This window comes from Ictidomys tridecemlineatus, chromosome 3 (assembly GCF_052094955.1).
Source record: "Ictidomys tridecemlineatus isolate mIctTri1 chromosome 3, mIctTri1.hap1, whole genome shotgun sequence".
NCBI lineage: Eukaryota > Metazoa > Chordata > Mammalia > Rodentia > Sciuridae > Ictidomys > Ictidomys tridecemlineatus.
Window position 1 is genome coordinate 214214282 of NC_135479.1, and position 13463 is coordinate 214227744.

The 13463-nt window shown below is 43.2% G+C and overlaps 1 protein-coding gene across 6 annotated transcripts in view; it reads right to left on the reverse strand.

Moving 5' to 3' along the window:
* Positions 1-2798: 2798 nt before the first annotated feature.
* Hsf2bp (heat shock transcription factor 2 binding protein) overlaps positions 2799-13463 on the reverse strand; it is an 84351-nt gene continuing 73686 nt past the window's right edge. For 5 of the 6 annotated variants that reach the window (XM_078044729.1, XM_078044725.1, XM_005323447.5 and 2 more), the window contains one exon: positions 2799-3456. In XM_078044729.1, the coding sequence (XP_077900855.1) occupies positions 3248-3456 (209 nt within the window). In that variant the 3' untranslated portion in view covers positions 2799-3247. The remainder of the gene's footprint in view (positions 3457-13463) is intronic. The other variant, XR_013437101.1, reaches the window with a different exon arrangement.

A 13463-nucleotide genomic window follows, 5' to 3' on the forward strand; every position in this document is an offset into this window, starting at 1 on the left:
ATGTGGCCGTGAAAATGAGTGAAGCTGATATATGCTACGACACAGGTGAAGCTCGAGAACTCTAGGCTCAGGGAAATCAGCCAGACCCAGGAGGACAAATGCTTTGTGATTCCACTTACTGAGCTGCTCAGAATAGTCAAGTTCACAGACAGATACAGGAGGGAGTATGAGGGGAGGAAGGAGAAAGGGTTAGGGAATGGGAAATCATTTAATAGGTATGGAGTTTCGCTTGGGAAGAAGAAAAAGTTCTAACACAGTGTGATGGTTACTGGTGGGTGGAGTCAGACTGCGGCCTGCCAGGTTTCACATTTCCACACTCGGAACACACTTAATGCCACTGAATTCTATAATAATGGTTAAGGTGGTCAATTTTTACATTAGGTATATTTTATCATTAGTAACATATCACAGAAAACAGAAAAACACTTTTTCCTTTTGTAACATGTACCAGCATATTCAAATGACTCCAATCTCTTATTCTACATCTGGAGATAAATTTAAATGTACACACTCCCAGAGAACAGAGACAGTCAAGGGTCTACAAGATGAACTCTTGGGAAGACCTCTCAGGGGGTATATGCTTGCCACTGCCCTGTGGGATGCCAGACACTGTGCATCTTTACCCAAGATTTCACACTGAACAGAAGAGTCCTTCTAAGATGCATCTATACCATAAAACAAAACAAAACAAAACAAAGAAACCAGCAAACTTCAATTACCGGACACTTTGAAAATTAATAAGTATTAAAAAAAATTAATAAGTCAACATTTATCAACTTTCCAATTCACAGTAGAGTTAGGCAAAAATAGGTAGTGGCAAACTTGGGGAAATCAGTGTAGAGGGCACATTTATAACTGTTTCTATAATCCCTCCTTGGCCTTGGCCTGACTTTCTCCAGGCCACAGACCTGTGCTTGGTACTTTCACAACTTACAAATCTTCTGGAACAACAAGAGTGGTGGTGTGTGTCTGTGAGCCCAGTGACTCATGAGAATTATAAGTCAAGGCAACTTATTAGCAAGAACCTGTCTCAAAACAAAATAAAATAAAAAGTGTTGGGGATAGAGCTCAGTGGCAGCAGGCCCCTGGGTTCCATCCCCAGTACCAAGGAAAAGAAACAACGAAGTCCTCTGGAATAAATGAAAGACACAGCATGGAGCTAGTAGGACTCTACAACTCCAGGCATATCCCAGATCATGCCAGGTCTCCTGGCAACAGAAACACAGAGCACTCTGCACCTTCATAAGGACCACAGCTCTCGTACTTGACAGAAAGCAGGATGGATGGTAAGGCACAGGGAGGTAGGGCCAGGCTGGTTCTGCACCTTCACCTGCCAAGTGACAGTGCCAATAAGGGAGTGCTCCTTAACTTAATAAAGATATGAGGAATTCTTTGAAAGTCAAATTTAAAAAAAATATACACTAACATTCTGCTTTTGTTTCTGACTTTAAAATTCACAAAAGTAAAGATACAAAGCACATGCTTCTAAGTATTTTTTTTTAACCAAGTGTCTTTAGGTTGTCTTTAGGTTGCCAGATGCAGAAAACTTAAGGAGACTGTGTTTTCCTATTGGCCTTGCTGTGAAGAACAGGGACACTAGAGAAAAACATTCCTTGAGACTGGCCTCCAGCATAGTCCATGAGACACTGGTTGAGGACCAGCTTTTGCCCCATGCCTCCTCCTGAGGGGAACTGCAATGAACTCTTGTTATCCACAGCATTTCAGAATCAGAGGAAGGAACGGTCCTTCCTAGAATCCATCTGCTAACTACCAACTATGCTGCATTCACAGGCCTGGCCCTTTCCCTCTCTACACACTGCTGACCCCACTATTAAAAGGAAAACCCCTGTAGTTCTAGAGGCAGCACAAACTAACTACACTAGTTAATCCCCTGGTTTCTCTATCAAACCAGCAGCAACTAAAAAGATGACTGTCCATGCTAGAGAAAGTAACAAGATGTAACATCCTCATTTTTATTTGCCAGTAATCGGGACCTATAGAACCACACCAGACAGAAGGACCTTGTCTGTTGCCAAGCACCTTAAACTGCCCTTTACATTTCCTGGCTCTGATAAGCTGGAGCTCCACAACTCGCTGCCTTGAGAGATCCAAGCAACTATGCCTTCCTCTATGCTTTGCACTCAGCCTCAGCCACAAATGAGATACTGTCTCTAAAAATCCACCTAAAAGAAAATGAAGGTCCTCTACACACACACATAGCAGGAACAGCTTGTAAGCCTGTTTAGGCTGCCACTGCAAAGGGACATCTGCATTTGTTTTAGCTCTCACAGGAATTCCAGAGTCCAGCACCCTGCAGTAAAGCACTGAAGGAAGCAGCTCCGGAGAAAGAGAGAATATGTCTCCTACTGTGGCTGCGAGAGTTGACTTAAATGGCAGCTCTCTCTCATAGGCATCATGGAATCTGAGAGGTGCTGAATGTCCTCCTTTATCCTCTACCAGCAGCCTCGAATAAGCTGGATGGTGTGACCAGCAGACAGACAGGGGTACATACACAGCAGGAGCCTAGTACACACACACACACACACACACACACACACACACAAAGGGGAACAGATCTACACTTAAAGAATCGCAACTAACTGCATGTGTTCTAACCTATGAGGCCATTTCCTATGTCTTTTATAAGAAAAACTGGACTTCTCAGTTAACAGTCAAAGGACAAACAAACCATAAGGAGTCTGTTGTACCAAGCAAGTATATGCACCCTGATACACAAAGAGACCCACTTCCTAATGCTGAGTGTACATTTCAGAACATAACAGTGGTCACACATTGACTCATCTGACTTTCTTTATTCAAAAATAAAAGAGGCACAAAAAATAAAGAGCTAAAATGTCCAATGTCATCTGAAATAGCAAGGTCACCAAAAGGTCACAAAGGTAAACCTGCATTTTGGAGATTTTATAATTACTAGAGAGAATGAACTGCTTTTCAAAGAAATGTATCTTAGAAAAATGCTGACCATGAGGTAGAGGGTTATCTAATCTCCATCTTTGCAGTGACTTACAGGTCATGGTAGTCCACTGGACAGCAAGCCACTGCTCTAAGAAAGGCTCTTCTAGGTAGCACAGATGTGGGATACATATCATTCACGTCCATCTCTAGTCCATCGCAGATAGCTGTCTCTAACACACAGCACATGGTGATGGCTTTGAATACAAAGTGAGGGACTTGGGGAGGGGAGGGACACTGGCATTCTCACCAGCCCCTTGGTGGCCAAGTGCACCTATACATCCTGCTCCAAGGCACGGAGGTCTTCCAGGAGCTCCTGGGCCGCAGTCTGCAGGTGGGTGTTGCGGCTCTCAGACATGGCCAGGATGCGCTGCAGGGGCAGGGAGCTCCGGAACTCGGAGGCCGACTTGGAGAAGACTTCTGGTTCCAGAACCACAGACTGGACTAGCCTCAGTACATGAAGACACACCTCTGCATCTGGATCTAAGGAAAAAGGTGACACTTCTGGTTAGTAAAAACTTCTCAATAACCTGCCCCACAAGGGTTCTTTCCAGCTGAGGAAACTACAGGCTAATCCAGAAAGTCACTTCTTGATGTAAAATCAGCACAATAAAACACAGTCATTGTCTACTTAGTAACTGTCTGCCTTCAAATATGACAACCATTATAATTTTAAAACTAGAAATATGAGGGCTGCTGTAGGGGTTTGGAAGTGTCACCCACAGGCCCATGTTGAAGGCTTGGTCCCCATAGCACTAGAAGGAGGTGGGAGAACATTCAGGAGAGGGGCCTAGTGGAAGGAGGTTAGGTCATCAGGGGTGTGCCCCTAAAGGGAACAGAGGGACCCCAGCTCCTTCCTCAGTCTTTGCTCTCCAGCTGCCATGAGTGAAGAGCCCTCCTCCATCTCACGTTCCCACTTGATTTACCACCTCATCACAGGCCCAAAGTAACAGGGCCCGTGACCATGGACAGAAAATTTGAAACCTTGAGTCAAAATAAGTTTTTCTTCCTCTAAAGTTGATAAACTCAGGTATTTTGCACAGTGATGAACAGCTAACACAACAACTTTCCTTGTTGTTTGCTCCAGTTCTGCCTATTCATACAATTGTTTTAAAAGATATTTCATTTTCACTTGAACTGCAGTAAATCTCCCAGAGACAACATATAGATGGAGATTCTATGCAGGGCCCTGAGTTACCCAACAGCAGGGGCTATAATATTCATACAAATTCCATTATTTTCATGTGAATTCTCCCAGAGTCCCTAAAGAACAGCTGGACCAAGAAAACAGTGCAATTCAAGCCTATCATCTCCACCAGGAGGGAGCCAACTCTGCCATTTCTCTGTTGGAAACCTTTGACATGCCATGAATTCACTCCTTGACAGTACTATATTCGAGCCAGGCTCAAAACCAGCACAGAGAGTCTACACTTTGGGAGCAAATTTTTGTCCCACAGGATACAAATTTTTGCCACTCAAGGATACAAAAAGAACTCAAAAAACTTAACATCAAAACAAACAAACAGGGGCTGGGGATGCGGCTCAAGTGGTAGAGCGCTCGCCTGGCATGCGTGCGGCCCGGGTTCAATCCTCAGCACCACATACAAACAATGGTGTTATGTCCGCCGATAACTAAAAAATAAATATTAAAATTCTCTCTCTTTCTCTCCCTCTCTCGCTCTCTCTTTAAATAAATAAATAAATAAATAAATAGCAAAAAATAATCAATAAATGGGCTAAGGAGCTGAACAGACACTTCTCAGAAGACATACATTCAATCAACAAATACATGAAAAAATGTTCAACATCTCTAGTAGTTAGAGAAGTGAAAATAAAAACTTTTCTAAGATTTCATCTCACGCCAGTCAGAATGGGAGTTATCAAGAATACAGACAACAACAAATGTTTGTGAAGATGTGGGGGTAAAGGCACACTCATACATTGCTGGTGGGACCACAAATTGATTCAACCAATCTGGAAAGCAGTATGGAGATTCTGTAGAAAACTTGGAATGGAACCACCATTTGACCCAGCTGTCCCACTCCTTGATCTATACCCAATGGACTTAAAATCAGCATATTATAGTAATGCAGCCACATCAAATGTTCATAACAGCTCAATTCACAAGAGCTAAAACTATGGTAGCAACCTAGATGCTCTTCAATAGATGAATGGATTAAAAAAACCTGTGGTACATATACACAATGGAATATTATTCAGCATTAAAAGAGAATAAAATTGGAGGCTGGGGTTGTTGCTCAGTGGTAGAGCGCTTGCCTAGCACATGCAAGGCCCTGGGTTCAATGTTTAGCACCACATAAATAAACAAATAAAGGTATTGTGTACAACTAAAAAATAATTTTTTTAAAAAATGAGAATAAAATCATGGTATTTTTAGGTAAATGGATGGAGATGGAGAATATCATGCTAAGTGAAGTTTAGCCAATGCCAAAAATCCAAAGACTGAATGTTCTCTCTGGTAAGTGGATACTGATCCACAACAGGGAGTGGGGAGGCATGGGGAAAATGGAGGAACTTTGATTGGGCAAAGGGGTACATGGGGGCAGGAAAGATGGTGGAATGAGATGGACATCATTACCCTAGATACATGTAAGGCTGCACATAGGATGTGAAGCTACATTGTATATAGCCAGAGAAATAAAAAGTTGTGCTGCAATTGGGTACAATGAATCAAAATGCATTTTGCTGTCATATATACCTAATTAAAAAAAAAAAACTAGCAACTTCTTCTTAGAACTACATTTCAAGAAGCCAGTGGGATGGACAATCCCTCTGTGAAAGTTGCCACACCATCACACCCTTGAAGAACAAGAGGGAAGATGAAAGAAACTCTGCTCCTTCCTAAGGAAGGGGCAGGAAACCATTCTGAGCCCAGACCTTAGGAGTCCTCCTACTCTGGGAGAAGGATGAGAAACCTTCTCTACTTGCCAAGGCACAGGATGGGATGATTACCACAAAACCAGGACAGGATTGTGGGAAACACCAAACCACACAGGCACAGTGGCCATGAGAGGAACCAAAACAACATGGCTAGAGGAATTTGATTCCAGCCGAATAGATGGTAACCATGGCAATGCCCAAACCCAAAGCCAGCTCACTAAACATGACATCAGAACAGAGGTGTGGCCATTCCCAGGTGTAAACCCCACCTACCTACACCAGTCTCCTCTACAGGGTGGTACAATAGGATCTAAAGGCCAAATGCAGCACAGGCCCTGTTTCTGTAATAGACCCTGGGATAGGAATGACTTCTAAAATTTTAAAGGGATTTAAAAAAAAAATAATAATGTGCAACAGGGACCATCTGTGGCTACGGAGCTCAAAATATTTACTATCTGTCCCGTATGGAAGCATTGGCTGAGGCTGCTGCCTGCTCTCGAGAAGGCCTGGCTTCTCCCCTAGATGTGTTTTCCCTGCTGTACCACAAAGGCACATCTCGCATTTTCCCTTGAATATCTCTGCTTTCCCAAATCTGTCTGTGCCAATAAAAAAGAAGCTGGCTAAACCCTTGCCCTACTGCCCTACACACAATGCCCAATACTTTATCAACACTTATAATGAGCAGTCAAGTAAACAGGAGGCCCAGGCAGGAGGGTCACAGGGCAACTCAGTAAGACCCTGTCTCAAAATAGAAGTAAAAACGGCTAGGAATGTGACACAGCACAGAATGCTTGCCTAGCAGGTGCAAGGCCCTGAATTCCATTCCCAGTACTGGGAGGGAGGGGAGTAGTCTATCAAGTGATAATCAGCAGACTCAGATGACCCTGAGGAGCAGGAGTGATCAGAACAGGGAGTAAGTAAGTGTGATTAACACTGGGGAAAACACTGATAAGGAATTTATGCTGCACCTGAAGCAGTATGCTATTATTTAAAGGTATTCTAATTAAAGACTGTATCATCAACCCTAAGGCAAGTACTAAGAGAAAAAATATTTTTACATGTAAGTAATAAGCCAACAACCCAGGGGAAAAAAAAGTATTAAAATAATCCATTAGCAGACAAAAAAGAGGAAAAACATACTTCTACATTCTTATCTGCATTTCAATAATTATATCAAATGAAAACAATATAAACATAACAAAAGACAGAATGCATATAAAAGCAAGACCAAACTATATGCTTTTTATAAGAAATCCAAGAAAAATTTAAAAGACACAGGTTAAAGGTAAAAGTACATTAATATATGTCTCACAAACACTAATTTAAAAAAAAAAAGCTGCTTCAAGATGGCAGAATAGAGGGAGGCCATGGTTACTCCGTGGCTCGGGATTCAGGCAGCGGGAGCCCTACTCTCAATGAGGGGGGTGAAACTGGGTTTCCCTAAAATTCAGTATTGGACAGTCAGAGTGTCTCAGAGACGCAGAAAGCTGGGTGCATTAAACAAAGACGACTCCACGGGAGCCCAACCGGCTGCACACTGGTGGCAGCACTGGCTCAGCACAGAGGGAGGGAGAAACCTGAGGGGCAGATGTACAGAGAAACACCTGAGGTCAGAAAAGCAGCCTGAACTCAGCTGAGCCAGAGACTACACTATGCAGTGGTGCCTGAAAAGTGCTCAGGTTCCCAACTGGCTGGTGGCGCCACCTTGAGGCGGCCGTGCTGCCACTGCTGCTGCAGGAGTCAGGTCCCAGCCAGCGCCTCACACAGCCTAGGGCACACCTGGCAGAACACTAGTGAAACAGGCACAGAGAGGACGGCACCCAGGGGAGTCCAAGTCAGAAGGTCAGAGGGGAGTCCAGCTTGCTTCCCTTTCAGTCTAGCAGTTTATGTGACCAGCTGCAGCAGGTCAGGAACCCAAACAGGCGGGTGTGACCACACTCAGGGATTAAGCCTGGGAAGGCTGTGCTCATGGGCAGCAGAAGGTGTCAAGGATTGGCTCCTGGGCCCCACAGTGGAATTCTTGGGAAGCTCCTGGGATCCAGACCCCAGACAGAATTTGGCAGCTGCCAGGCCCTAGGGGTGTGTTGCTCTAACATCTCCAGAGCAGTCACCACCCAGCCAAGCCCCCGGGGCCTGATTAGACCTAAGTCCCAGCCCCAGAAACTCCACTGCAGCAGACACACCCTGGGATGCTCCAATCCGGTCAGTGTAAATAAAACTCCACCTGACACACTTCCCTCCCCATTCCACCCTATTCTGGTGAGAAGGGAGCTGAGAGCTACTTCAGCCAGCTTCCATCTTAGGCTACTCCAGCTGCAGCTTAGTGAACACAAAAAGAGGAAGGGGCTACCCACTCCCAGCCCCTTGCTCTCCCTCCCAGTGCACAGCCCAAAAGAAAAGTGGAAAGAAAGACTATAAGGTCCCTGCTTAGCATCTGGATGGCCATCTTAAGTGATAGCCGCCATTCTAAGGAAAAGGTGTGCTTTCCGGCCCAAGGGCCTTAAGAGAAAGGCTGACCACTCCTTCACACCAACCCAACCCTTAACCATCTGCTTAGGACCCACCGAGCTCTGATTCCTGAGCCTGCTGCATAAAGTCCCAGATCCCAAGCTTGTTTTGCCTCTCTCTCTTACAGGGGGATGGCCTTTATTATCAGCTCTGACAAACTCTGGTGTGTGTCTCTGCCTGCTCTCAGAGCTCTGATTCCTGAGCCTGCTGCATAAAGTCCCAGATCCCAAGCCTGTTTTGCCTCTCTCTCCTACAGGGGGATGGCCTTTATTTATCAGCTCTGACAAACTCTGGTGTGTGTCTCTGCCTGGTCTCCGTCTTTGATTTCTCACCCATCTCTCATTCCTCACTTTCCCTTCATTTTGGTGCCAAAACCTAGGATCAGTTCCCCTGTTGGTCCACTCCCCATTTTGAGAGTCACTGGGCGTCCCCAGTCACCTATCTGGATTCCATCCTAAGGTCAACCTAAACGACCAGCAAAAGACTATTAAAACATCTGGCACTCCCAGGGTTAGTGTGTGGTTGGGGACACCCCAGCTAAACCTTTCACAGCTACAGCTGATCCCTACTGTCAACTGAATCTATAGGTGGTCTTTTATTTGGGGTCTGGGTTTTCAGTGCTCTCTCACCCTGGACCTAAGCCCCACAAAACTTATCCACTTGTGCAATCAGATCTGGCCTCAATATCCTTTGGACAATGACTCTAAATGGCCACTTAATGGCCCTCTAGATCCCAATATTAACAGGGATCTTTTCAACCTCTTAGCTCTCACCTCCCCTGCGGCTGCTTCCAAAGGGACAGAAGCCTCTACCCAGGACTCCTTCTCCATACCATAATTCTCTTTCTAATGAAGCCTCTGCAACAACTGTCCCCATGGTCTCTCCACCCTTCTTTCCTCCTGCCACATGCTCATGGGCTGCCACTGTCCAACCCGCATCTCTGCGTCCTCTACGCGAGGTGGCTGGGGTAGATGGTGTATTCTGGGTTCATCTGGCTTTCGCTTTGTCAGATCTTTCACAGATGGAAAAGCAGCTTGGGTCCTATACTTCAAGTCCCACCACACAGACCAAAGAGTTTCAATACCTGACTCAATCATATAATTTAACCTCCCATGATGTCCATACAATCTTATCTAACACCCTCCTGCCCGAGGACCACAGGCAGGCGAGTTTGGGAGCAAGCTAGAAATTATGCTGATGAGACCTCCCCTGGCATCCGATCGGCACTGAAGCAGTTTCTGATCGGGACTAGAGGAGTGACTTGTAGAAACCAATTTATACTTGCCTCAGCAGGACTTAGAAAGGCAGCCCATAAGGTTGATATATATAAGAAGCTTATATATCAGAAAGGAAGAAATAAAATATCTTCATTTGACAACAACAAGACTGCCTATATAGAAACTCCCAAAGAATACACAAAGAAAGCTACTAGAACAAATTGAATTTTTCAAGGTCACAGGATACAAGATCAACTGTATCTATATAACAGAAATTTAAAACTGAGGGGCTGGGGTTGTGGCTCAGAGGTCAAGCGCTCACCTACCATGCGTGAGGAACGGGGTTCGATCCTCAGCACCACATAAAAATAAAATAAAGATATTGTGTCCACCTATAACTAAAAAATAAATATTAAAAAAAAAAGAAATTTAAAACTGAAATCATACTTCTAAGAAATACCATTTACAATAGCACCAAAACCATGAATCATTTAAGTAAAAATCTTGTATGTATAAGATTCAAATGCTAAAAACTACAAAATGTAAGGATTCAAAGAAAATTTAAATGCTCTTCATTTAAATTTAATAAAATATAAATTTTAAATATATAAATATAAAATATCTTCATACCATATTTACAGTATGAAGATATACCATGTTTATGAACAAGAAGATTCAATCAATAATGTTAAGACCTCAATCTTCCTAAATTAATCTATATATTCAATGTAATCCCAACCAAAATACCAGCAGAATTTTTTGTAGAAATAAACAAGCTGACATAAGAAAATAAATTTGCACAGCCAATTTAGAAAATAAAAATGTGTGAGGACCTGCAGTTCTAGGTTCTAGGTTCCAAAAACTGAACAGTCATATATGCAAAACCAAAGGACTTCAATCCATACCTTATCTTATATACAGAAAAAAATAAAAGATCAATGCCAAATTATAAAACTTCTGGAAGGAAATCTTTTATAACCTTGAGATAGAGATTTCTTAAGATATAAAACCAAAGCACCATACAGAAAAATATGGGTACAGGAAAGAAAATTTATAAGCCACATCAAAATTCTAAATGGGTACTCTTTAAAAGATACAGTTACATTAAGGTGGTGGCAAACACCTATAATCCTAGCTATCTGGAGGCTGAAGCAGGAGGATCATGAGTTGGAGGTAAACTAGACAGTTTAGCAAGATCCTGCCTCAAAATAAAATTTTAAAAAGGGCTGGGTAGAACACTTGCCTAGAATACACAAGGCCCTGAGTTCAAACTTCAGTACTAGGGGGGAAAAAAGATACAGACAAGGCAATGAAAAGACAAGCCAATAGATAAGTTAAGATGGCAATGAAAAGACAAGCCACACTGTATCATATAAATGACCTAAGTATAGAATACAGAATACATACACATCTCTGAAAACCGGATAATAAAACAAACATCCAATAAAAATGGGGAAAATATTTGAAAAGGGACTTCCCCAAAGAAGATATACAACTAGTAAGCACACTAAAAGATGCTCAGCATCATTGGTTATTAGGATAATGTGAATTAAATCCACCATAGGATACCACTACATACCTATCAAAATGGAGAAAATTTTTTAAATTAAAAGTTATCTGACAAAACCAAGTGTGGCAAGAATGAGGAGCAATTGGAACTCTCGTACGTTACTGGTGGACATTTAGAATGGTTCCATCCATTGGGAAAATAATTTTGACAGTTTCTTATAAAGCTAAGTATATACTTATACAATTCAGTAATCCAACTTATATTTAACAAAGATCTTACATTTACCAAAAAAAAAAAAAACTATTACAAATGTTTATTCAAAAATGCCAAAAACTGGAAATAGTTAAAACATCCTTCAACGACTGAGTGGGTAAACCACTATTATAACGGAAAAATGCTTAGCAATGAAAAGAAACAGACAAATGACACAAAAAATAACATGACAAATCTCAAATAAATCGTGTTAAGGAAAAAAGACAGACCCAAAATCTGTGCACTGCATGATTCTGTTTATATGCTATTCTAGAAATGGCAAACAGGATCTGTGGTTGCCAAGACTGGTGGGTTAGAGGATGTGCTGACTTCAAAGGGGTACAAAGGAGTCTATCTCAGGTGACAGAACTATTCTGTCTTGATGATGGTGGTGATTACATGGTACATACACCTGTCAACCAATGAACAAATCCTACCACGCGTAAATTATTAGCAACTAGATGGCCATCTTAAGTGATAGCTGCCATTCTAAGGAAAAAGTTTTGCTTTCCCGCCCAAGGGCCTTTAAGAAAAAGGCTCACCATTCCCTCACACCAATCGAACTTTATTATAAAAAAAACAACAGACGCATCAGTTAGATCCCTGGTCTTCTCTGCCATTCCTTACCTCTTGCCCTGTTAGAGTCTGTAAACAAGTCAGGATGGCGCCTGGCATTTTGCCAGGGGGAATGGTTTGTGAGATGGCGCCAGCGAGCCATTAAGTGTGGAGATTCCTTATTGTTGACTGTTGTATCTAGTTTATGTTAATTAAGATAAGCTGTATGGAATGTACATATACCGCTCCTGTCCTACAATAAACGGCTCCCACTCCTGCTATATCAATGTACACAAGTTGCTCATCACCCCCAGGTTAGTTTGCTGCAGCCGGACTTCGACAGATGGTGGCCCGTATGGGGAGCCCCGGGACACTCGGGGATAAGTGACGGAAAAAAAAAGCTGCCTGTCCATAGATGGGACAGGAACGAATCTGCTCGTCCCTAGGCAGATAAGGCGAGAGAAAAAATGGCCATTTTGAGAAAATGGAGAAGATTGATACAGAATGTTTGTGTCTTGTTTTGTCTTGAAATGTTGCATTGTCTTTGTGACAAAACTATGGAAGGGGTGAGAAGTAAATTACTAAGGGAAGAAGGCACCCCAGTGGAACCAAGAGCAGTTAGGGCATGTGTTGATGGAAGCCCAGGAACTCTAGTCAGAAAGAAGAAAGTTCAGAGGAGGAAGGATTATCAGGAAAAAAGTTGCAGCAAAAGGCTATTACTGAATACTTTTCGTTACCGGAGGATGCGTGAATCGCTGCCACATGCGCAAACCAGTCATGGCGCAGCAAGGACTTTCCAAGTGGCGACAGCCGGCTCTTCCCTGGGCGACTCTTCCCCGCTCCCAGCCCGGGGAGCAGGATGCAACTGCAAGAGCCCAAATCCAGACCTGACCCGGAGGCACAGTCTCACAGGCTCTTGCTCCCTGTGCCCAGTGGCAGTTTGAGTCCAGAACACTCCCCGGACTCTCCTCAGGGCCATCTGGGACTGCCCGGGACACTACAGGCGGATGACGGCCAGCGTCCCTGAAGTTTGATCATTTCCAAGGCCAGTAACTACAATGGTTCTCCCACACCTGAAAGCTAATGAGTAATGAGCACTATTAAGGCTTATTTCAAATGTAAAAAAAACCTTGAGGTAATGTACTAAATTGTTCAGAAGGTTGTTTTCTTAGTGGAAAGCTACAGGATTTTCTTTAGCCAGCATTGCCAGAGTTCCTGTCTTTGTCCCAGTGCCAGTAAGGATGAGGGTGGAAGAATTTCCAATGTTGCTGAGAACCGGAGGAGACTTCGGATCAAGCTAGCTGCCTGCAAAACTTACCTGGACTGTGATTTACCTGGACTGTGAGTTAATCTATTGAGACACTGCTTTACCTGGACTGGGACAACAAACTGTAATCTACAACAAATTGTAACTCAGTATCTTTACTAACGGTGTCATTGCTGGTATAATTTTTCCAAGGGCTTCTTACATGGAGCCATCAATTGGCTTGGTATTGTGGCATTTTGTATCCTCCCCTTCTGCTTATAGCAGATTATTTATGATGTTT